The sequence below is a fragment of the Staurois parvus genome, unplaced genomic scaffold, assembly GCF_062004578.1.
Source record: "Staurois parvus isolate SC_StPar_1 unplaced genomic scaffold, SC_StPar_1.0 ptg000154l, whole genome shotgun sequence".
Taxonomy (NCBI): Eukaryota; Metazoa; Chordata; class Amphibia; order Anura; family Ranidae; genus Staurois; species Staurois parvus.
Genome location: NW_028317950.1, coordinates 22264489 through 22289859, shown reverse-complemented (window position 1 = coordinate 22289859; position 25371 = coordinate 22264489). Strand labels below are relative to the sequence as shown.

Below are 25371 nucleotides of genomic sequence, written 5' to 3'. Positions count from 1 at the left end.
CGCAAAGCATCACAACTGTGGCATTTATACAGCTCTGGGCGGCTGCATTCCTGTGTTTACATAGGCAGTAAAACTACAGCTCAACTGCATGCTTTTACCGCCCATGAGCTCTTCTTACTCTGCTGTCAGCAAGATCCCAGTGTTACACCTCCATCACTCTACAAGGCAATAGATCTTAACTGGACCATACTTTGGCATGTTCCTCTTCCAGTTTCATTTCTGCTGTAGACAGGATTGCATGAAGCTAGAATAATTAGGTGCACGCACCTACAGTGCATTGTTAAACGGTATGCAGGCCACCTTCACTTTTTTCAATTTTGTCATGTTGCTTCCTGATACTAGTTGTTGAATTTAGTTTTTTCTCAATAATCTACACTCAGTACCCCATAATGACATAGTGCAAACAGAATTTTAGAAATGTTTGCAAATATTTGAAAAAAGAAAAATGGAAATATCACATTGACATAAATATTCAGACCCTTTGCAACAATTGAAATTTAGCTCTGGTGCCTCCCATTTCTCTTAATCATTGTGGAAATGTTTCTACACCGCGATTGGAGTCCACTTGTGGTAAATTAAATTGATTGGACATGATTTGGAAAGACACACACCTTAAAAGGCCTCACAGCTAACAATGCATACTGTATCAGAGCAAAAGCCATGAGGTCAAAAGGAACTGCCTGCTTGCTCAGAGACAGGATTATTGCAAGGCACAGACCTGGGGAAGACTACATAAAAATAAAAAAAAAAAATAAAAAAAGAAGGTTCTGCTGCACTGAAGGTTCCCAAGAGCATAGTGGCCTCCATAATTCTCAGTTGTAAGAAGTTTGGCACAACCAGGACTCTTCCAAGAGCTGGTCACCAGGTCAGACTGAGAAAATCAGGGGAGAAGAAACTTACTCAAAGAGGCGACCAAGAACCTGATGGTCACTCTGACTAAGTTCCAGCGATCCTGTGAGGAGATCAGAAAAAGTTCCAGAACAATAACCATATGGTAAAGTGGATAGACCGAAGCCTCTCCAAAGCCAAAACACATGAAAGCCACTTGGCATTTGCCTCAATTCAAATGTCTGGAGGAAAGCAGGCACTGCTCATTACCTGCCCAATACCATCCCAACAGTGAAGCATGGTGGTGGCAGCATTATGCTGTGGGATGTTTTTCTGCAGCAGGGACTGGGAGACTAGTCAGGGTTGAGGGAAAGCTAAATCGAGCAAAGTACAGAGATATTCTCAATGAAAATCTGTTCCACAGAGCTCAGGACCTCAGACTGGGCCAAATCGTTCTAACATGACAACGATCCTAAGTACACAGCCGGGACAAATCTGAATGTCCTACAGTGGCCCAGCCAGAGCCCCGACTTGAACATCTCTAAAGAGAACTGAAAATGGCTGTCCGATGGTCCCCATCCTACCTGATAATACTTAAGAGGATTTGCAAAGATAAATAGCAGAAAATCCCCAAATCCAGGTCTTGCATCATACCCAAAAAGACTCAAGGCTGTAATCACTGCCAAAAGGTGATTCATCAAAGTACTGAGTAAAGGGTCTTAATACTTAAACCCACAACAGTAAAATCAGTCTTTATATGCAGTAAAGCATGATTGATATACTTACTGTGGAACCGAAGGGGTTAATCCTCTGCATTGTGTAAAAATGCTGTTTTATCCTGTCTTTACTGATCCTCCCCTTCTTCCAGTGCCCCTTCTTATCTCCTGATGAGACATATCGTGTGGAGTCACTCTGCACATGCTCAGTTTTGTTTGTATTGCTAGACAGGTTTTTTTTTTTTTTTTTTTTTGGGGAGAGTGCACGTATTCAGCACAGGGCTAATCAGCACTGTCCAGAGGTCAGGGGTTCTGCATCCTCTTAGAGCAGAAAGAAATCACCTTCTACAAGTTTTAACCAGTGCTCTGCTGAACACTGATAGAAGTCACAAGACTGCCCTAACTGCTGACGAGAAAAGGTATTTAGTTTATATTTACTAAAATAATTTAATTTCCATGTTGTGTACTGTGGGAGTAAAGCATGCTTGATATACTTACTGTGGAACTGAAGGGGTTAATCCTCTGCATTGTGTAAAAATGCTGTTTGATCCTGTCTTCGCTGATCCTCCTTCCAGTGCCCCCTCTTATCTCCTGAGGAGACATATCGTGTGGAGTCACTTTGCACATGCTCAGTTTGGTTTGTGTTGCTAGAGAGTTTAGTTTTTTTGGGGAGAGTGCATGTGTTCAGCACAGGGCTAATCAGCACTGTCCAGAGGTCAGGGGTTCTGCATCCTCCTAGAGCAGAAAGAAAACACCTTCTACAAGTTTTAACCAGTGCTCTGCTGAACACTGATAGAAGTCACAAGACTGCCCTAACTGCTGATAAGAAAAAGGTATTTAGTTTATATTTACTAAAATAATTGCATTTCCATGTTCTGTGTACTGTGGGAGATCAGATATAGTGAATGCAGGGTCCTGGGTTTAGTAACACTGTAGGTACATGTGATATTTCAGTTTTGTCTTTTTAATAAAATCACCGACATTTCTAAAATTCTGTTTTAACTTTGTCATTATGGGGTACGGAGTGTAGATTAATGATAGGAAAAAAAAAAAAGAATTTAAACAACTGTAGTTTCAGGCTGCAACATACATTATTTTGCTTGCCCTGTGCCCAGCTTTACATGAAGTGACAAAGAAAAACAGACAATTAACAGTGCACAGCAACAGTTTATTCAATTCTTCATAAGTTATACAGTGAAGAGTTACAGAGGTAATTGCACAGATCTCAGAACACTTTACATTGCAGATACTGACTGGTACCTGCTCACCAGTGCATTTCACACAACAAACATCCACTAAAATCACAGGCTTAGAGGCCACTGTGGAACTACTAATCCCAGCATGTCCAGCTAATTCAGGCTGTTTTTAAAAAGCAGCTGCTAACTCCCAGGGTTGCCTAACACGCATTAAACTAAAAACACAAATAAATAGATTTCTTCACTGTATACTATATATACACATTTGAGAGAATTTATACATCAAATTGCTGCCCTCTAATGGGCATTGTGGGGATTACAAAAGGATTCACATGGACAGAGGAGTAGGCACAGACAGCCACATAGGTGGTTAGAATTTATGGTTTAGACAGGACACAATTCAGGTGGCCATACTTGGTAATTATTATTATTATTTTTTTTTTTGTTCAGTCAGCGGATCAGGATTCCTTCATCCACACAAATAAGGTGGATGGAGGTATCCACCCCTTGCTGAAATATTGTATTCTGAAAGCATCACCCACCACGGTCAGAATACACTGATCAGTGGCGCAGCTGCTAATCGGTGAAAAGGTTTTTCAAAATGTTCCTTCGACAGACATTGACTGAATAATCAACTTCTGTCGAACAGGGGAACACGCACTGATCAAAATTCGGCCAGTCCCTGCTGGAATATTAATCTGTGTGACTAGCTGCAGTTGGCTGTTGTCACCAGTTTCGTCTCTCAGAGGCGCTGGCAGCAGGATATCTGAACCTACACTCCCAACTCTGCCCCCTACCATGGCCCACTGAGGATGGTCTCAGACTTCCAGTTAGATATATAATTTAGATAGAAAGCACCAGAAAGAGTCCTTAAAGAAGACCAACAGTTAAAGTGGCATCCCTCTTATCACCACAGTCATGTTACATGAACCTCATAAAAAAAGAAATCAAGTAGTCTTTTTTTTTTTTTTTTTTGTAAAGAAAATAATGCTCTTGCCTCTCCCGTTAGCTGGGCACATGACCCAATAGGCATTAGTCACATGGTCTCTAGCCAACCTCCTGAAATATCGGCTCTTAGGCATACCTGGTGCATCAGACACTGATCCTCCCTTGATTTTGTGGGTGAAACGAACTACAAATATGATTCAAGCAAGCAGGCAACGCCAGGAATTCCATACTAGAGGAGTCCTTGTGAGATGGAATATGGCAGCGGGCAGTGCCCACTTATCGCAATATCTGTTTTTAGAGGACTGATGGATAATAGCATGGTTTTCATTATTCATTTACAGAGTGGTACTGGTTACAGAGTGGCTAACTGGCATGAGAATCTGTGTGATGCTTAAATTGTGCTTGCATAAGAATATTTAGTCCTAAAATATAAGTGTTCAAATACTTATTGAAGACTTAATTAGCGTCATTTACTTTGCCTGCATCTTCTCACCTTGAGTCAGACTACATGAAGTCTTATTTGCTGTACTGCTGTCTCCCAGGTAAAGTGTGCGAAATCAAGCCATTTTTAATACACCTAAACCGCGATGTATTAAAAACTTTTTTTTTTCAATAAAAACACTTTTACTTTTTTCAGCCTTGTTATATTTCATCCTAGGCTCACACTAGTGCTGCTGCATAATCATGCTTTTGGCAGTTTTTTTTGTAGGAGGAGACTGGTTGCCAAGCACAAAACCATGCCAAAAACACCAAAATGCATTTTTCATGTGCTTACATTAAAGTCTATGGGGCCACAAACGCACTATGCTGCACCAAAAAAAGCACCTGTACCTTTTGAAAATTGCACAACATGTTGCATTGAAGTGAATGGGAACCATTGAAAATAATGTGATTGCCTTGCCGTGTGTTGCAGCATGACAGAAGACGCAGGAAATTGCACTAGTGTGAAGGAGGCCTCAGTGTCACCTATTTTAAAAAATTTAGGGGAAAAAAATCATAAAAAAGTAAAAATATTCAACATGTTTAGCTGCTGCATTTTTCTTTTCCATATTTTTTTTTGCTTGCAATGTGCCTCTAAACCTGCTAGAAAATGTGACTAGTCCGTTCCCTAGCACAACCCCTTCTCACCTTGCACGCCCTAGCCCTTTCTTCTTCTGGAAGTGTCTAATTATTCAGTTCCTCTGCCCAACCCCTCGCCTCCCTCCATTACCGCAGCAAGGCGGAATAATACAGAGTGACAGCTTGGAGTCTGCTAGGGCTGTTGACTTCACAACCAAGATGGTGGTGCCCAGCATCAGAGCTTTTGGACACAAGGGAGGCTTTTACAGGTAAATAACATGCATGAAATATATTAAACGCTCATACAATCTTGAGGAAACTTTTTTTTTTTTTTTTTTACAATAAACGATTTGGTGACAGGATCGTTCTAAAGTAATTAAGAGAACACATTTCATAATGCAAGTATAATTGCATTACATTAGCCATCACACTTGCAATATTTTAGACCTGATTATTCAGACTCGCATGAGCCCAGTCATGACTAGTCCTCTTTAATACCATTTTTATTTTTTTGAGAGATTGCTCTTTTCTGATCAGCCACCTTGCTAGCTTATGATTTATAATTAAAATGCAATGTACAAATATGCTAACTAGTATGGACCCTACTAGTGAAGTTACAGTAGTGAACTGACAAGCTGGATGCTAGTTTAGGCATTAGGATGGACTTCATTCACTGAGACCAAAGAAACATTTTTACAGAAGCACTACCTACTAATGTCAAGAAAATAAGATCTATTCACATTTCCTCATTAACTTATTGCCTGATGAGCTTTTTCAATTTACATCCCATCAGCCTTTGCAGAAGAGAACGAACACACACACACATGAAAAGTCTGGAATGTAGATACAGTGGGGCTGTAGAGATGGATGATAATCATGAGACATTAAGGTATGGCCAGATCATTAGATGGGCTGGTGGCCTGTGTAGGAGCAGGAGGGTCACTCAGTCTGGGGTACAGAGATAGTAGGTCCTTTAGGATCGTCAAAGCGATCCATGGTTTTCAGACTCATAACCATGTGCAGCCCATAGGTCAGGATGAAGACAAACAGCAGCGTGGTGACGAGCCCCATCCAGATGCCAGGGGAGAAGAAGCCGGCACAGTCGCTGGCGTAGGAAAACTTTAAGCCGCTGATGCTGAAACCCTGGAGCTGGTATAATAAGACAAGAAAAGTCAAGATACTCCCTTCTGTCAAACTGAGATACTGCAGATAACGATCATAATTGATAATCTTGGGAGTTATACATACTGGCAAGTTGTTTATTCATGGCAATGTTTGTTACGAAGAAGGTAAGTTTCTATATAGGGCTTCATTGACATGAGCACATGGGGCCATATGTATTCATGCAGAGAGTTATGTGCATCAGCTCAGGAGGCACAGGTGCTGCATGCAGCCAGCATGGTAAAGTCAACAACAGGCCGAACAGATCTTTATTGATCTTCATGCACATCCCTGTGTGTACATCCATGCAGGACTGAGGCACAACTCTAAATACAGTTTGTCTGTGTTCAGAGTCATGCATCATTCTCGCAAAGATGTACACACAGAAATGTGAATGAAAGCCCATGTAAGTGTCAACCTGTCATTGAGTTTTACCAGCCGACATCATGGACCACCAGTGCCTCCAGGGTAGATAAACACAGCCCTCTGCATATACAGGTTTGTGCACCCGTGTGAACGATCCCTAAAAAAAAACAAAACAAAAAAAAAAAACAACTTGCTCAGGCACCTGAAAATACTAGCTTGGCTTACCTGGAATTCAGTGATGTGGAGATTCCACTTTGCTCCAGGAGATTCTTGGCTGCTGTTATTGATCAGGATTGGACCATATGAAGAAAAACTGCTGACGTACTGACAGTGGAAGGAATAGTTGCTGGGAGTGCTCACTTGGGGAGCAAGGAATATGGCATTGTGAGTTCCGTTAAATACCTCAATGCGGTTTAAACTGGCCCAATAGCGTGCTGACACACTGTACCGAACGTTGCTCATATGGAACCTGTGGCAAAGTTGTGGGGAAAGAGGAAGAGTAAATTTTCAACCAGAAGACAGAAGTCATTCATTATCCATATTTATTATTTATTTATTACAGGTACTTATATAGCACCGTCAATTTACGCAGTGCTTTATATATTATATATATATATATATATATATAAACACAAACACACACATATATATTTTATATACACACGGCTTAAAATTTTAAGCCCTGAGCTACTAGCCAGGCCCTAGAGTTACTCGCCACCAACAAATACACACAGAGACACCTGTACACACACACACACACACACACACACACACACTCACACACATATATATACATACATACATACACACACATACAGACACATTTATACACAGGCATGTACAGACACGCATACACACAGATACATGTACATACACAGAAATGCACAGACACATGTACATACACAGACACGTACACACACACACAGACATATGTACAATTGTACTTGCATACACAGACAACACACACCACACCCCCCCCATAAAAAAGTTGCAGTACTTTGTTGTTCACTCACAGAGCGAGGTACTGCACTCTAGGGGGAGGCAGAGAGCACAGCACACACTCCTTGCTTTGCTCTCACTGCGCTCAGCTATTGAGCAGTCTGACGGCTCCCAGTGCGAGTGACAGATCCGGCCTGAGCTCCGAGCTCAGCAAGACGGCCCTGGGGGACACACTCGCCCCCACCATAATTTCCTCTCGCCATTGGTGAGCAGGTGAGTGGAAATTTCAAGCCTTGTATATATATATTTATTTACTTTGTTTTTTGGTTGTATAATGGATTGTGCCATTGTTTCATGTAGCGCAGCATTTTTTCACTTCACATTATGATTGTATAATTCGCCCCACTGAGACATGGGTTGTGTGCACTAGCGGCTACAGCATTTAATTGCAATTTTTGTTTTATTTCACCATAGTTAGCGCTTGAGGTATTAAATTTTATTTATGAATAAGACATAGATTGAACTCCTGAGGAAGTCACGTGATGTGATCTAACACAGAGTGGGCCAATGACGTCAAGCTGCTAAACAGAAAGTTAAAGAGCCGCCATCTTGGAAATACCTGAACACATTGAAAATACATTATAACAAGGTTTTTTACTGTGGTGTCCCAGCAGGACACTCACTTATAAATGTGAGTGCACTTTGTTTTTTTTAATAAATCATGCTCTATTTATATACTACACTATGGCAAGTGTTTGTTTACGTATGCAGAGGATTTGTGGGATAAAGAGGAGAAGGGACAGTTTGCAGTGTACCTACCCGGGTTAAAAATGAAAGGCAGTATTTGACCTATGCAATTTGGGTCATAAAAGGAGGTGAGAGTACATATGTATGTCTATGGTGGAGGAGCACCTATAGGAATATATGTGGATATAAGCAACAAAGAGCACCTGTTTAGGAACAAATTATAAACGCACGGATCAAGCACACATTATGGACTTTTAATTAGTATTCAGTGTATTCACCGTTGTTGCATAATCACATGGTTTGGATGCTTTAATTCATATATGAGGTTATAGAGATATATGCGCGGCACTATTTTATGATATAGATTATAGGCCACCATGAGAAGTAACTTTGCAGTGCACAGTGCAGCACAGATAGCGGTCCCTGCTCTAAATAGTGGCCTAAGATTTTCTTATAACTTCAATCGTCTAAATAGATTTTCTGAATATTTTTGACAAGCCGCATTCACTGACAGTAACCTCTGCTCATGGATTCCCCCCCCCCCCCCCCACTGTGGGCTCAGTTCACTAAAGGATATCGCATGCAATATTTGGATCATGTATCTAAATATTGTATGCGATATGGAAAAGCTCAATTTACTGTAGGTTTATGCAGGATTTACTGGCACAAATGTGAAATGTTTGGTATATACTGTATAAACATTTCTAAGGTTCCGCTGGTAACGATTTCACTTCCAGCTGCAGCCAGGTCTGGTCTGGAAACAAGTTCTATACTCCAAAATAAAAAATCTAAAATCTATTTAGGAAATGCTTTCATGCAAATATGGAATAGTAAACAGGGAAAATATAAAAAACATCCATTAAATATTAAATTCTAGATAAATATCACAAAAACAGCACACAATGTGTGCACACTAAAAAACACCTTAACCAAGAATTTTGGTTGATTACAGTAATCCTGCCAATACTTACATAATTTTCAATCCATTTGGATAATTGAGGACTAGCCTGCAACAGACAAAATAAAGGATATATTATTTGTATTTTTATGAGGGAGAGAGAGAGAGAGAGCGAGAGAGAGAGCGCAACAGAAAAAGAGCGAGAGCACAAGTGAAAAAGTGCGCACGAGGAAAAAAGCAAGACAGAGAAGAGCGAAAAAAAGAAACTGAAATAGTGAGAAAAACTAGAAGAAGAATGATCTAGAGAGAACAAACAAGTACTGGAGCCAGTGGGTCGACATAACAGTGAGGAAATTAGCATTTTAATAACATTCAATTACAATACGATTTGTGTCGCAATTGTATATGCTATATATTCTTTTATTTGCCATTTTTTCCCCACAAAGGCTGAGTTACCCTTTAACGTCAGGCAGTATTTATTGCATGGTAAAAAAATCTACAATATCTGCATGCATGGCAATAAATTTTAGTTTATTCATCATCCACCAACTGACTCTAGGGAAGGATTTTCTACAGCTTTTTATGACTAACTACTTGACGACCGCCCCATGTATATATAGCGCAGAGCAGCAGCTGTTCTGCACTGATCCAGGTACATGAGCCGGCATTTCCGGATAGGGGGTGTGCATGCGCCATCCGCCCCATCAGTGCTGACATTCACGACAGCACACAAAGTGTTCGTGTCAGATTGCCACATTATCACAGTCCCACTATAAGCCACTGATCAACGTCATTACCAGTATAAAAAAAATTCCAGTATATATTCAATATTTGTAGAAGCTCTAACTTTCACGCAAACAAATATACACTTATTGGGATTTTTTTTTTTTTTACCAAAGACGTAGCAGAATACATTTTGGCCAAAATGAAAAAAATAAATTAGATTTTTTCCAAAAAGTTTATTGGATGTGTTTTATAGCAGAACATAAGAATTGTTTTTTTCCCCAAAAATGTTTGGACTTTTTTCATTTATATAATAAGTGAAAAACCCAGTGGTGATCAAATACCACCAAAAGAAAGCTCTATTTTTGTGAAAAAATGACAAAATTTCATTTGGATACAGCGCTGCATAACCATGCAATTGTCACTTAAAGTAGCACAGTGCCGAACAGCAAAAAATGGCCTGGTCATGAAGGAGGTAAAAAAAAAGTGCGTCTGTTCTAATTATGGCTGAAACAACTCATCAACATAGTCGATTATAATAAATAGTGGTGCACTGAAATAAAAATTCTGGTGCCGAAACCGAACATTCAGGATGCACTTGGCCGAAAACCGAAATGGACAGTTTTTTTTTAAATTAATATATTTTTCAAATGCTATTTTTTTTTCTTGGAAAAAATACACTTGAACGATAAACACACACACACCTTTTTTTTTTTATTAACCTTAAAAAAAAATTTAAAAATATGATAGATGATGTTACGCCGAGTACATAGATACCCAACATGTCATGCTTTAAAATTACGCACGCTCGTGGAATGGCGTCAAACTACGGTACTTAATCTCCATGGGTGATGCTTTAAAAATTTCTACAGGTTACCAGTGTAAAGTTAGAGAGGAGGTCTAGTGCTAGAATCATTGCTCTTTCCCTGACGTTTGTGGCAATACCTCACGTGTGGTTTGAACACCGTTTACATGGTGGCGTGGCCTACATATGTGTTCACCACTACGCGCAAGCATGAGGAGATGGGGGTATGTTAAACTTTAAGAAAATCTAATTATTAATATTTTTTTTTACACTGTCCTTTTAAAAAAATGTTTTTAATCACTTTTATTCCTATCACAAGGAATGCATACATCCCTTACGATAGAAATAGTGACAGGTGCTCTTTATAGAGAGATGTGGGGTCAATAAGACCCCACATCTCTCCTCTACAATGTAAAGCATTAGATTAAAAAAAAAGCACTGATCTAGTGCTTTACAAAAAAAAAAAAAATGGCCTTGTTTACAAGGTGCCAAAATCAGAAGTGATGTCATTCCGGTCCTCCAAGGGCAAAGAGATGAGTGCAGACCATCTTTCCTTCACTTACCTCTATGCCCAGCGCCGGGATCGTTCGGTGGTTTCTCAGGTAAGGTTGAGAACCACCAGGCAGAGGCAGGGGCGGCAAGGGTGTGTTATACCTGTATCGGTGCTCATTTTCATAAATCAGCCAAAGGGGTGTTTTTGGCCACCGAAATAAATCCCTAATAAATTTTAAAAATAGTTGTCAGCTATTTTCAGAATTATTTAGTCAACTGATCAGGGTGTAACATGTTACTGTTAGACTGGTCCCCACACCCCCTGATGTGACAGATAGAGGGGAATCTTCTCCCCCAGCTAGCTGTCACAATTTTTAACCACTTGCCCTTCTGAGGATTTACCGCCCCCCCCCCTTCCTGACCAGGCCTTCTTTTGCCATTTGGCGCTCCACTATTTCAACGGATAATTGCAATGCTGTACCTAAGTGAAATTTATGTCCTTTTTTTCACACAAATAGAGATTTCTTTTGGTGGTTTTTAACCATTAGCCGCCCGGCCAATGGCCGTTTGGCGGCTTCAGAAGTGTCTCTCCACTCCGGGTGCACGCCATTTGGCGTGCTCCTGCACATGCGCCACTTGCGCTAATGCAGAGCGGCGCAGCAGTGCGATCTGTCACGGGCCGTGCACCTCAGACACAGCCGATGACAGATCCGAGTACCGGCTCCGTTGCTGGTACCATGTGACCTGCTGTGACCAATCACAGGAGGTCACATGACAGTTGTATACACGACAGTTGTATATCATTCATGATGCCATCCATTGTATACTAGTGCCTAGCTGTGAATGGTCACAGCTAATCACATGCACATGTCATGTGATTAGCTGTGACCAAATCACAGCTAAGCACAAAAAAAAAAAAAAAAAAAAAAGCTGAATGAATCGATTTCATTCAGGTAAATGCTTGCTTATAGCAAAGTAATTTTTTGCTATAAGCAAATTGTGTAAAAAAAAAAAAAAAAAAATACTGATCACTTCCCCAAAGTAGTACAATGTTTGGTCATAGTAACATATGAAAAAAAAAATCTTAAAAAAAATAAAAAAAAATGTAATAAAAAATTAAATATAATAAAAAAATTAAAAAAAATATATATATATTTTTTTTTCCATACTGTCACCAGTCAGTGTCCCTGTTCACCGCCATGCCAGTTATATGATGACGCTGTACTGCACTGGTGACAGTATGTAAAAAAGAAAATGGTGAAAATAAATTTTTTAATTTTCCGAAAAATTATGACATAAAAATACAACTTCAAAAAACTCGCCATGCCTCTTATGAAGTACGTCGGACTGTCTACTCTGCAAAAAGGGGTCATTTGGGGATATCTGTACTATTCTGACATTCTTGGACCTCAAGAAATTAGATTGGCTGTCAGTACTTCAGGATTGATCAATATTCTGATCTATACCATAGTTTGTGAACTCTATAACTTTCCTACAAACTAAAAAATACATCCTAATTTGGGTTATTTTCACCAAAGACATGTAGCAGAATACATCTCGGCCTAAATTTATGAAGAACAATTATTTATTTGTAAACTTTTATAACAGAAACAAAGAAAATGTGTTTTTTTTTCAAAATGTTTGGTCTTTTTTTGTTAATTTAGCAAAAAATAAAAACCCCAGCGGTGATTAAATACCACCAAAAGAAAGCTCTAGTTGTGTGAAGAAAATGATAAAATTTTAGTTTGGGTACAGTGTTGTATGACCGCGCAATTGTCATTCAAAGTGTGAGAGCGCTGAAACCTGAAAAATGGCCTGGGCAGGAAGGTGTAAAATTGCCCGGTATTGAAACGGTTAAACACCTGTGCACTTTATTTTTTATGCTATAAACAAAAAAAAAAAGGAGCGAAAAGTTTGGAAAAAAAAAAGTTATTTTTTTATTTTCGGCTATAAAAAAATATATAGAAAACTCAAAGTTAGTCATAAATGTAGGCCAAAATGTATTCTGTTACATGTTTTTGGTAAAAAAAAATCCCAATAAGTGTATATTGATTGCTTTGTGTGTAAGTTATAGTGTCTGCAAACTATGGTATAGATAATGGAATTTATGCAATTTTTTGCTATACAACGCTGCGCTAGTTTAACTGACAATTGCGCAGTCATGCAATGCTGTACATAAAATGAAATTTATGTACGCCTTTTATTTTTCGCACTATAAACAAAAAAAGACCGAAAATATTGAAAAAAAAAAAAAAAAACAAAAACTATATTTTCTCATTTCTGTCACAAAAAATATCAAAGTTAGTCATACATTTAGGCCAAAATGTATTCTGCTACATGTTTTTGGTAAAAGAAAAATCCCAGTAAGTGTATATTGATTGCTTTGTGTGAAAGCTATAGCGTCTACAAACTATGGTATAGATAATGGAATTTACACAGCTTTTACTTTGACTGCCCATCACATCTCTTGAGGTGCTAAAATACCAGGATAGTACAAACACCCCCAAATTACCCCTTTTCAGAAAGTAGACACCCTAAGCTATCTGCTTTTTTTTTTTTTTTTAAAACACAAAGTTGTCACCTAAATGATATATTGCTCACATAAGCCATGGGTATATGGGGAATTACACCGCAAAATACATTCTGCTATTTCTATCAAATATGGAGATACCACGTGTGTGAGACTTTTTGGGAGCCTAGCCACATACAGGAGCCTGAAATCCAATGACCACTTTGAAAGCCTGAAGGTGCGCAACTCCTCATTTCACTTCCTCACTACCTATCACAGTTTCAGAGGCCCTGAAATGCCAGGATAGCACCAACCCCCCCCAAATGACCCCTTTTTGGAAAGTAGACACGCCAAGGAATTTAAAAAGAGGCATGGTGAGTATTTCGCAGATCTCATTTTTTCTCAAAAGGTTTTGAAATATGAAAAAAGAAAAAATTTTTTGTTTTCTTTCTTCATTTTCCAAAAACTTTTGGCAACAAAAGACATCTGCAAATTAAGCACCATGGTTCTTATCAAATTCTTTGGGTTATCTACTTTCCAAAAAGGGGTCATTTGTGGCTATCCTGGCATTTCAGGGCCCCCGAAACTGATAGGAATTCAGGAAGTGTAATGAAAAAATAAAGCTCTTTAAAAGCCTTAAGGTGCTTATTGGATTTTGAGGTCCTGTACTTGGCTAGACTGCCAAAACGTCTCTAACATGTGGTACCCCCATACTCGGGAGAAGTAGCAGAATGTATTTTGGGGAGTAATTCCACATATACCCATGGCATGTGTGAGCAATAAAACATTTAAGTGACAATTTTGTATAAAATAAATAAATGTATTTTTTTTGTCGTCATTTTCCAAAAACTTGTGGTAGAAAAATAAAAATTCTTCTGACTAAACATGCCTCTCAGCAAATAGTTTGGGGTGTCTACTTTCCAAAATGGGGTCATTTTAACGGTGGGGGCGTTTTATGCCCAGCATTAGAAGTTTATGCCACACATCACTCACTCTTCTAACCACTTGAAGACCAAGCCATTTCTGACACTTTTTGTTCACATGAAAAAAAAAAATCTGTATTTTTTGCTAGTAAATTACTTAGAACCCCCAAACATTATATATTGTTTTAAAGCAGACACCCTAGTGAAGAAAATGGTGGGTGCTACAATTTTTTATGTCACAAAGTACTCGTGCAGTGATTTTTCAAACGCAAACTTAACAATTATTTGGTAAAATATAAAAGATGATGGTATGTCAAGTAAATTGATACCAAACATGACATGCGTTAAAACTGCACATGTCCCGTGCAATGGCGACAAACTGCATACATGTTTAATATCCATAGACAATGCTTTTTTTTTAAGTTATTTTGATTTTTTAAATTATTTTTACACTGTCCCTTTAATTTTTTTTATCACTTTTAATGCCATCACAGGGAATGCATATACCCCCTATAACTTCAATAGGCATATATTGTCATATATTCTTTTTTTGAGAAATCTGGGGTCTATCTCCTCTGCCCTTACATTATCTAATCTCACCAAGATCGGTGTGATCTGATGCTTTCCCAATTTACAAATGCGCAAGGTGGGGGCGGGAGAGGAGCAGTGTATACAGCGAGGGTCCCTCACTGGCTGCCACTATACGTCAGTGCCGGTTTTTAAATGTAATTACCGGCTTTTTTTTTTTTTTTCCCCCCCCTATAGCTGTCACTTTCCCCCCCAGCTAAAAGAAACAATGTTTCCTTTTAGTTTCTTTCCTGAAATAAAAGAAACAAAGTTTTCTTTAGCTCCAGGGAAAGTGACAGCTAATTCTGTGAGCTAGAGTGAAAAAAAAAAAAAAAAAGCCCATCAGCACTGACATAGTGGACAGCCAGCGAGGGAGCCTCTCTTTATACACTGCTCCTCTCCTGCCCCCTCCTTGCACACACTGCCTCCCACCTGTCACTCATATGCTATCAGATGGGGGACTATTGTGATAGCAGTAAAATCATAAGTTTATATATATATATATATATATATATATATATATATATATACACACACACACATATATATATATATATATATATATATATATACACACATATATATATTATACACATATACTCAAACACACACAAATACACACACACGACAGTAGAAAAAAAAAAAAAAAAAAATTGGAGCCTCCCCACACATATAATTCAAAACTTATATGTATAGCCTGTTGCCCTTTCACAGGTCTTATACATCTTGATCCCATATCTGGCACGCTTGCTGGGGAGAAATTGTTTGAATGCAAGATGGCCAGAAAAAATTAATGAGGGACTCATCAACGCAGATGTTTTGCTGGGGAGTATAGACATCTGCAAATTTTTGTTTAAGATGATTTACAAGGGGCCGAATTTTGTGGAGCCAGTCAAATTCAGAGTCACCCCGAGGATGATAGAGTGTGTTGTCATTGAAATGCATAAAACGCATTATACTTTCATATCTATGCCTGGCCATGGCAGCAGAGAACACGGGCATATGAAGAATCGGGTCTGTGGACCAATACAACTGCAATTAGTTTTTTTTTTAGTAATGCCCATGTTGAGGGTTAGGCCCAAAAAAAACTTTAAATTCGGAAAACCGTAATGGGTTTCCATACGAATGGTCTGGCAAGGTTTGAATTTGGGTTGGCGGCGATAAACGGTTGTGCATATGAATTGCTTTGATCCACAAATCAATGCATACAGATCTTCCGTGAAAAACAGCTCCAAAAAAAATCAAAGGGGAGTAGTTAAATTTTCTGTTTCCACCTGAATTCCGGGTTGGGCAGTGAATGGGAGAAGTGCGGGTGCTGCAGAACTTGTGGGCTGCCAATCGGGACTTGCAAGCACATTCAAGATACTAGGGGCTCTACGGGCCTGTGTGCGATTTCTTGGTGGCTGCGGGACACTACTTGTGCTCACCACCGCACCAGCTTGTACTGCACTTATGGGACTTGCCACGTCACCAAGTGATACTGCAGAGTTGGTAAGTGAAAGACCAGGATACACTAGGCCGCTGGTGCTCACCAGTTCACCAAAAGGTAGAGCGACACTAGTACTGGCACTCTGCCGCATATGAGAGTCATCATGCGATTGTATAATCTCAGCAACCTGGGAACGGGGTCGGGTACACCTGACCTTAGCAGGGACCTCTTCCCCATTGTCTGAGCTATCTGTCAAGGTGCTGCTGCTGTCTAGAGGTTCGTATTCTGAGGCTGATTGTGTCAGTGAGTCTTCCCCTTCGCTCTCACCTGACATGCTCAGAATCCTGTAGGCCTCTTCACTAGAGAACTTTTCCATCGACATTTTGGCCACTAAATTTATAGGTACCTAGTGCGACCCACGGGAAAAAAAGAGCATCTGGCTGTCAGGGACTGCTTGAACCGCTACAAAAAAAGTTTACCGGAAAGTGCTAAACAGAGATCAGGTCTGATTCTGCAAACACTATGGTTTTGTGTGCAATGTATCAAGTGACAGTGATCTACTGACACTGCACTTGCTGGGGGAGAAGGGGGGTGGGGTAAGTGTAGGGGCTACGTGCAAGTGCCGGGGATGATCCCGCTAATCCTGCGTTTTTGGGGGCACTATACTAATGTTAAAGCTGGTATAGTGCTGATCTGATCAAAAGGTATATCCTACTTCTGGGTAGCGCACGCGTGTTCACCGTTTCACAGTAGAAATTAACCCCTTATTGTAGTGATCATCTGCTGTTTTTGTACTATAAAGAGCTAATTTTTGTGGTTATTTCAACGCCATCATGATGCTGCCACTAAATGTCTTATGCTGGCCATCCATGTATCAATTTTCGGATGAGAATATTCATTCAAAAATTCTTTGTACATTTGATGAATGAATGTCATTCAAAAATTTCACTTGATTTAGGCATTCAATTTTAAAATTAATGTAGTTTCTGGTTGAAAACCACATACACTGTCTGAAGCTTGGTTCAATCGAGAACAGTTTTCTAAACCTGCAAAGGTTTTCTAAATTCTGCAAAACAGTAGTTTAGGTTTCGGCTTCGAGTCTAATGATATGTACCAGATTCAACTTCTTATAGTATATATAGATCTCGTCTCTCTGTTATTCTGAGAGTGGACTAGATATTTTGCTCCCCAATCATATAGCTGGTTATTTATATTTACCACTGCTATAGATATTCAAGAATTATATATTTTTTTTTCAACTTTACATATTTACTAAATTATACACCAAACTTTTGAGGTTTTTATCTGAATAATCAATGAATCGAAACAATAATCGGCCAACTAATCGTTTATAAAAATATTCGTTAGTTGCAGTCCTGGTTCTACTTGGACTGCAACGAACGAATAATTTTATAATTGATTAGTTGGGACTTGTCTTTATGAACAACAGCACTATCACTCACCTTGAGGCAGTAACATTGCAGAAGGAGCCTTCAGTGAATTGTTGGTCTGTTCTAGAGAAAGTACTCCCAGTGAGGTCTGTTACAGAGTTTTCAATATGTAGGGTTATGTTCAAGGCCCAGAACAGGATACATGGGATGTTCTGTGTTTGATTGAAAGACACGGGTGGGTATTTTGGAGTAGTCGTGGCCAGTAGCTGACGTCTCAGATTGGCCACCCCTAAGTCAGTCTCTGTGCTCACCTAAAGACAAAAAAGTGCATTGCAAAGTTTACTCAAAAAAATTGGATAGAGATCAAAGTGCTCAGATAAAAAGGAAAACAATTAGGAAAGTTGGCACAATGAGCGCAACCTGTTTATGTCACCTTTGTTCCCTCACAGAGCACTATGGAGTCACTCAATGTGTCCATGCAAATAACTACTAGTAGCATAAAAACATCACCTTCTTCACTGCCTTGTGGGAAAATCTGGTCAGTTAATTATGGCATTCGGCGGGGGGGGGGAAGCACACCAGTTCTTACAGAACTTGAATGCAAAACGGTGCTTTGCGAGGATGCCCTGTGGGGCCGATAGGTGCATAGAGTGAACATCAGTGTGCTCAACAGGGAATGGAAATTGAAACAAAATTTTTTATATATATATATCTATATCTATATCTATCTATCTATCTATCTATATATATATATCTATCTCAAACAGGGGATGGACAAAAGTATGGAAACACTACATGATTTGTAGGTGCGAAAGTGACAATGTGTTTTTCTGTTGAAAGCAGAAGTGGTGTAACATGCTTTTCTTCCACTGTGTGATGAGACACCTAGCTCACAGATGAAAAGCCTTACTTTTGCCATTCACTGCATGCGCTGCTAGAAGTACGGACTCATGTCAGGAAATCAGGTCTCAAAGAGGGCAAATTGTTGGTGCCCATTTAGCTGGTGCCTCTGTGACTGAAGTTGCCAAATTATTTGCTGTATCACGAGGTACATTATGACAACATATTTCTGGGAAAACGTTGTCAAATAAGCATGGGTGCGGTTGACATGGTCCGCTGATCGAAAGGCAAAAAAGGACATTACGCAAGATTGTGACCTGGAATAAGAAAACAACTGCTGCAAAAGTAACTGTGGAGCTCAATCTCAGTCTTCTCTGGGTTTTTATTTTTTTATTATATAAATAAAAAAAGACCGAAATTTTTTTTACTTTCGGCTACAAAATATCCAATAAAAAGTATTAAAAAAAAATAAATAAAATTTCTTCATAAATTTAGGCCAAAAGGTATTCTTCTACATATTTTTTGGTAAAAAAAACCCCAATAAGTGTATACTGATTGGTTTGTGCAAATGTTATAGCGACAAAACTATGGTATATATACACAATATAAATCAGAAGATGCAGCGCTAACAGGAAATACTAAAGTAAATAAATAAATAAGCAGTTCATATGATGATATCAAGGTGACTTCAAGTGCTCTCATCTATTCCTATCCTCCTGGTAACAAGGTGCTGTGCGATATAGTGCAGAAGGAATGCACACTCACCAGAACGCACAGTTTAATGAGCGTTTGTAAATATATATTTCCCTTGAGGTCATCAGCTGGTCAAAGTAGGGTCTGGAATCCAATGGCCGCCCTTCAGTGTTCCTGGATGTTATTGCTAGGACATCAGGATGATCCCTCGGATGTTGGCCTATGGACTGCTCCTTAAGTGGTTAAAACGCTCCTTCCCCAGCAGTGAGATGAATGGCTGTGAATTGATACTCCTGGTTTATATTTTTCAGGATCTGGAAAATATTTTGGGTCCCGGTGAACCCAAAAAGGAGACACAAATCAACAGGTCCCCAGGAGGAATCTCATAATTATAGACTTGCAATGGTTTTTCCACTTTCCTAGTAATAGCTCCTGGGGACCTTAGTCGTATGGCCTCGAGGACACAGGATTTCACATATGGGACTCTCTTCAGATCAGCTTCAGCAATACGCAAATGATGCTGACATAGATGCCAACTGTTCTGGAGTTTCTGGGGCAGTCCTGCAACATGGACCTCAGTCTTGATGATGCTGTGACCGAGGCAATGTCCAGGGATCACAGTGTTACCTTTATGCGAGTTACTGTACATACACACCAACTCTAGGTATTCATTATTAGTTTTACCATAATGAATACCTAGAGTTGGTGTGTATGTACAGTAACTCACATAAAGGTAACACTGTGATCCCTGGACATTGCCTCGGTCACAGCATCATCAAGACTGAGGTCCATGTTGCAGGACTGCCCCAGAAACTCCAGAACAGTTGGCATCTATGTCAGCATCATTTGCGTATTGCTGAAGCTGATCTGAAGAGAGTCCCATATGTGAAATCCTGTGTCCTCGAGGCCATACGACTAAGGTCCCCAGGAGCTATTACTAGGAAAGTGGAAAAACCATTGCAAGTCTATAATTATGAGATTCCTCCTGGGGACCTGTTGATTGTGTCTCCTTTTTGGGTTCACCGGGACCCAAAATATTTTCCAGATCCTGAAAAATATAAACCAGGAGTATCAATTCACAGCCATTCATCTCACTGCTGGGGAAGTAGCGTTTTAACCACTTAAGGAGCAGTCCATAGGCCAACATCCGAGGGATCATCCTGATGTCCTAGCAATAACATCCAGGAACACTGAAGGGAGGCCATTGGATTCCAGACCCTACTTTGACCAGCTGATGACCTCAAGGGAAATATATATTTACAAACGCTCATTAAACTGTGCGTTCTGGTGAGTGTGCATTCCTTCTGCACTATATCGCACAGCACCTTGTTACCAGGAGGATAGGAATAGATGAGAGCACTTGAAGTCACCTTGATATCATCATATGAACTGCTTATTTATTTATTTACTTTAGTATTTCCTGTTCAGCGCTGCATCTTCTGATTTATATTGTTTTACAAGGTTTATGGTTACCTGGTGCACAGCTGCTACATTGCATTTGTAGGTGCGCTTGTATACATTTTCTTCACTATGGTATATATACACAGGATTTTTTTTTTCTATACTAGCAACGACTGATCGGCGACTTATAGCAGGATGGCGGGCAATTTGACACTTACTGACACTTTTCAGGAACCAGTGACGCTAATACAGTGATCAGTGTTAATAATATACATTGAGACTGTACTATTGACACTGGCTGGGAAGGGGTTAACATCTAGGGGCAATCAAAGGGTTAACCGTGTGCCCAACAGTGTTTGGTGTATTTACTGTGTGCTGATTTTACTAAGGAATGTGCCGATTTTGCAGGAAAACTAAAACTGGCTCATCCCTACTATCAGGACAGAGCTCTAGGTTGTTTACAATCACAGAGCTCTATCCTGTCATCCTCTTTGCCGATGAGCAGGTCCCGGCGATCAATCATTGGGTGGGATCCACTGATCGGCTTGCGCTATGACTAATCACAGCACAGCCAGGACGGCAGGCGTGCATGCCCCTACCCAGAAGAGCTAGATTATTAGATTTAAATAACAGGGCTCTGGAGCGAGCCTGCACAAGTGCACCCATAGGAAGCCACTTCCTATGTGGGCAATGCACAGAGAGCAGGAGTCAGGAGTTTTGGCGGGTGACCCAAGAAGAGGAGGTTTGAAATTCCACTACACAGAACAGGTAAGTATGAATCAGTTATTTAACAAAAAAAAAATAAAAAGAACCAAGAACCAATTTTCCTACATAGATTGTTAAGAACAGCCACTTGAGACTCAAAGCAGTAGCATTGTTGTGCAGGGAAGGAAATCAATGTATGGCATGTGGACTGAGACAGGGAGGGGTGGAGGTGGGTGGTCAAAAGATAAGTTCACCTTTTGGACAAAAATAATAAATGCACATTTTTTTGCAGGTAAAAAAAAAAAATGTGCATTTATTATTTTTGTCTAAAAGGAGTCTAGAAAGCATTGCACCAGTGATCAGTACATCGCCGATGTCATGCAGGTCTCCTGTAGATCTGTCAGAATATCTGCTTACTGTACGGGATGTATGGCCAAGCAGATATTCTGACAGGAAGCTTCTATGAACTAGCACAGCTCCACAGCACCATGGTAGTTCATTGAAAAATACAAGCCCACAGCCGCTAAGGCTTTCGGGACTTGCAATTCATTCATGGAAGTCCGCGAATGTATGACATGGACATGTGGGCGGAGCTCTGCACAGCCAAGCTGTTCTTAAATCTGACAGATAGTAGGAGGAAACTCCTACACGTACTGTCAGTGGGAGGGGAGCAGCGAGCATGGCTGAAGCTATGGGAACAGGTTACATGTTCCACCCTAAAAAACAGGTGGAACATGTAACATGTGCCAAAGGTGACCTTATGCTTTACCCCATGTTCACACCTAAGCGTTTTCTGCAGCGTTTTGCAGAAAACCAGTACAGTCCATTTAACATGATTTCCTATGGGACATGTTCACAGCTGTGCGTTTCACCCGATGCAATTTTTGGAAAGGGTCAGGGACTTTTTTGAATGCAAAAGGTTGCATTTTTGGTTCTATAGACTTCAATGGAAACACTGCAGAAAAGCAAGAATTGTGCTTTTGCCGTGTTTTTGATGGGTTTTGCATTTTAAATCTGCCAAGCAACAAGAAAAAAAACAAAAACACGGCAAAAACGCCAAATGCAATGCAGAAACAGCTCAAACGCAACCTGCATAGGTGTGAACCTAGCCTTAAGCAGGCAAGACTGACAACACTGTTTGATATTTCAGTGCAGCAAAGCCACTGTGTTATCAACCCAAACAGGAAGCTAGGAGAGCACATTTCTGGTAGATTAACTGGTAATTTTTCTCTACACCTTTATTGCTTAACCACTTGCCCTACTGAGGATTTACTTCCCTTCCTGACCAGGCCATTTTTTGTGTTAAGGCGCTGCGTTACTTTAACTGACAATTGTTTGGTCGTGCAACGCTCCACCCAAATTAAATTTACGTCCTTTTTTCTCCCCCAAATTGAGCTTTCTTTTGGTGGTATTTGATCGCCTGTGCGGGTTTTTATTTTTTGCGCTATACAAAAAAAAATAAAATTGAGAAAAAAAACACCCATATATTTGACTTTTTGCTATTAAAACACGTCCACTAAAAAAATAAAAAATCAAATTTAGTCATAAATTATGTGAAAATGTATTCTGCAACATGTCTTGTTCTTGCGACATGTACCTGGTTTTGATAGGTACCTGCTGCCTCCCTCCCGCAGTCTCCTGGGAACTTTCACAGATCCCAGAAGACTGCTGGACCAATTATGAAGCGCAGTGCGACTTGTGCATGCGCAGTGGGCACTAGGCTGTGAAGCTGCAAGTTATCACAGCCTGGTGCCCACAGTACATGCCAGCAAATTTAGTCATAAATTATGTGAAAATGTATTCTGCAACATGTCTTGTTCTTGCGACATGTACCTGGTTTTGATAGGTACCTGCTGCCTCCCTCCCGCAGTCTCCTGGGAACTTTCACAGATCCCAGAAGACTGCTGGACCAATTATGAAGCGCAGTGCGACTTGTGCATGCGCAGTGGGCACTAGGCTGTGAAGCTGCAAGTTATCACAGCCTGGTGCCCACAGTTGAGATGCCAGCACGTGGAGGAAAGAAGAGGAGAAGGGACCGTGTGGGTGAGAACATCACTGGACCCTGGGACAGGCAAGTGTTTATTAAAAGTTAGCAGCTACAGTTTTTGTAGCTGTTGACTTTTGACAAACACAAAAAGGGCTGGAACTCCGCTTTAAGGCAAATCAGCCCCTGTGGGCACAATAAAAAAACTGCAGAATTCATACTTTAGCTGTTAAATTAGTAAACATTTTTCCAACTTTATACTGAATACACACGAAACACCTCAAAATGTTTCTTTCCAGTGTGTTGTGAAATCTTTGTGATTTTGTTTTTGTTTGGTTTACGATTTGTGGTATAACTTACCCTAGATGGCCTGAGAGCCGTGAGAATAGCAGTATAAGGCACACCCTCCGACTTTAGTGTACTCAGGACTTGTCCAATGACTTCATCTGCAATAGCAAGAGAGGAAGCGATCAATGACCGAGATTGCAGTCTGCACAGGCACTGTTCAGTTCAGTATTCAGATATTAGGAAGCAAACTGCATCACCATGTAGGTTTCTAGTTTATGTGCAAATTTATTCACATAAAATGATAAAGTGGTATTAAACCCAAAACCAAAAATGTAATATATTGCAGGTTACCAATTCTTAGATGTGGTTGCCGCATTAGGTTTGGTTTTTTTCTCCCCTCTGTTTTCATCTGTGATTTGGCCAGTAACACACCACTTGTATTCAGGGACGGACTGACAACTCATGGGTCCCCCGGGCAAAAGGGGATCATGGGGCTCCTGTGTCTTTGCCCAAACTCAAAAAAGCCTATGAAAAAAGGTACCAGGGGCATCTCATGGGGCCCCCTACTGACCCCGGGCCCTCGGGCAATGCCCGAGTTTCAAAATGGTCAGTCCGCCCCTGCATGTATTAGAGTGCCCCCACTCTGGAGGAGTGTGCACAGGTGGCACTTTTATAAGCAGTTACAGCAACAGTTTTGTTTGGGATAAAGGTTTTGCATAAAAGCTGATCATTGTAAGCAGTTCTGTTAGTGGTTTGTCTCATCCCTATACCTGAAAATTATCTGAAAGAGAGCTTGATCTTTTGAAAAACAGACTTACTGGCTGGCTCATCAGGTGAAAATGGAAGAAGAAAAACCTAAGAAGAAAACTAATACAGCCATCACACCTAAGAATTGGTAAGCTGCAATATAATAAATGTTTGCTTTTGGGTTATTTCTGCTTTATGCACTAGCTCTGCATTCCTTTGTACTTTGTGTAAAAGATGCTGCAAGCTGTAGATTTTTACATTGCTCCCATGCTGTTCTAAACCATTTTCAAACCTTTTCAAAGTACAGATTTAAAACAAAAACTATTGATTAAAAAAGATGAAGGTGTTAAAAAAGAAGAGTACATCCTGTACTTTCTAGGCTAGTTTTTTGGTCACTGTCCTCAGCCACAAAAATGTTTTTGAGACACAATAAAAGACATTTGCAAGCATTCAGCATTTGGAAGGCTGTGAAAATACCAAGATTTTTTCTCAGACTGAACTCCTGGCAAACAGCTATTTTACCCTGAACTATATTATATAGCTAAAGGATAAGTTTGCCTTTTACAAAAATAAACTGTAAATTTTTTTGCAGGTATAAGAAAATAAAAAAAATGTGCATTTACTATTTTTTTGGAGGAGCTTTGAAAGTATTGCACCTGCAGTCAGCAGATCATGGGTGCAATGCAGGGCTCCTTCAGACTTTCAGTGTAAGCTGTCTGCTCGTACATTGTATGGGCAGGCAGTTACACAATGGCAGAAATAATCAATTAACTACTAGAGAGCTCAAAAGTGCCCTGGTAGTTCATCAAGATCTACAAGCTGACAGCAGTAAACGTTGTTGGTACTTGTAGTTCATTCATTCACAGAACTTAGAATGAATGACATAGCTGTGTGAGCAGAGTCTCGCACGGCTACACTCTCTTCAAATAGCGACACAGCAGGTACGGGGAGAAGGTCCTTGGCTTATTGTCACAGGGAATGCGGGGATTGGGGACCAGCTGCAGGAGCATGTTGGA

The 25371-nt window shown here is 40.0% G+C and overlaps 1 protein-coding gene across 1 annotated transcript in view; it reads right to left on the bottom strand.

The window, feature by feature from the left end:
• Nucleotides 1-2691: 2691 nt before the first annotated feature.
• The window catches only part of ATP6AP1 (ATPase H+ transporting accessory protein 1), a 35065-nt gene continuing 12385 nt past the window's right edge, over nucleotides 2692-25371 (bottom strand). Inside the window, exons 6-10 of the mRNA XM_089675230.1 lie at nucleotides 23681-23766; nucleotides 17770-18008; nucleotides 8932-8967; nucleotides 6500-6743; nucleotides 2692-5896 (exon numbers count right to left, since the gene is read on the bottom strand). Coding sequence (XP_089531356.1) covers nucleotides 5687-5896; nucleotides 6500-6743; nucleotides 8932-8967; nucleotides 17770-18008; nucleotides 23681-23766 — 815 coding nt within the window. The 3' untranslated portion in view covers nucleotides 2692-5686. The remainder of the gene's footprint in view (nucleotides 5897-6499; nucleotides 6744-8931; nucleotides 8968-17769; nucleotides 18009-23680; nucleotides 23767-25371) is intronic.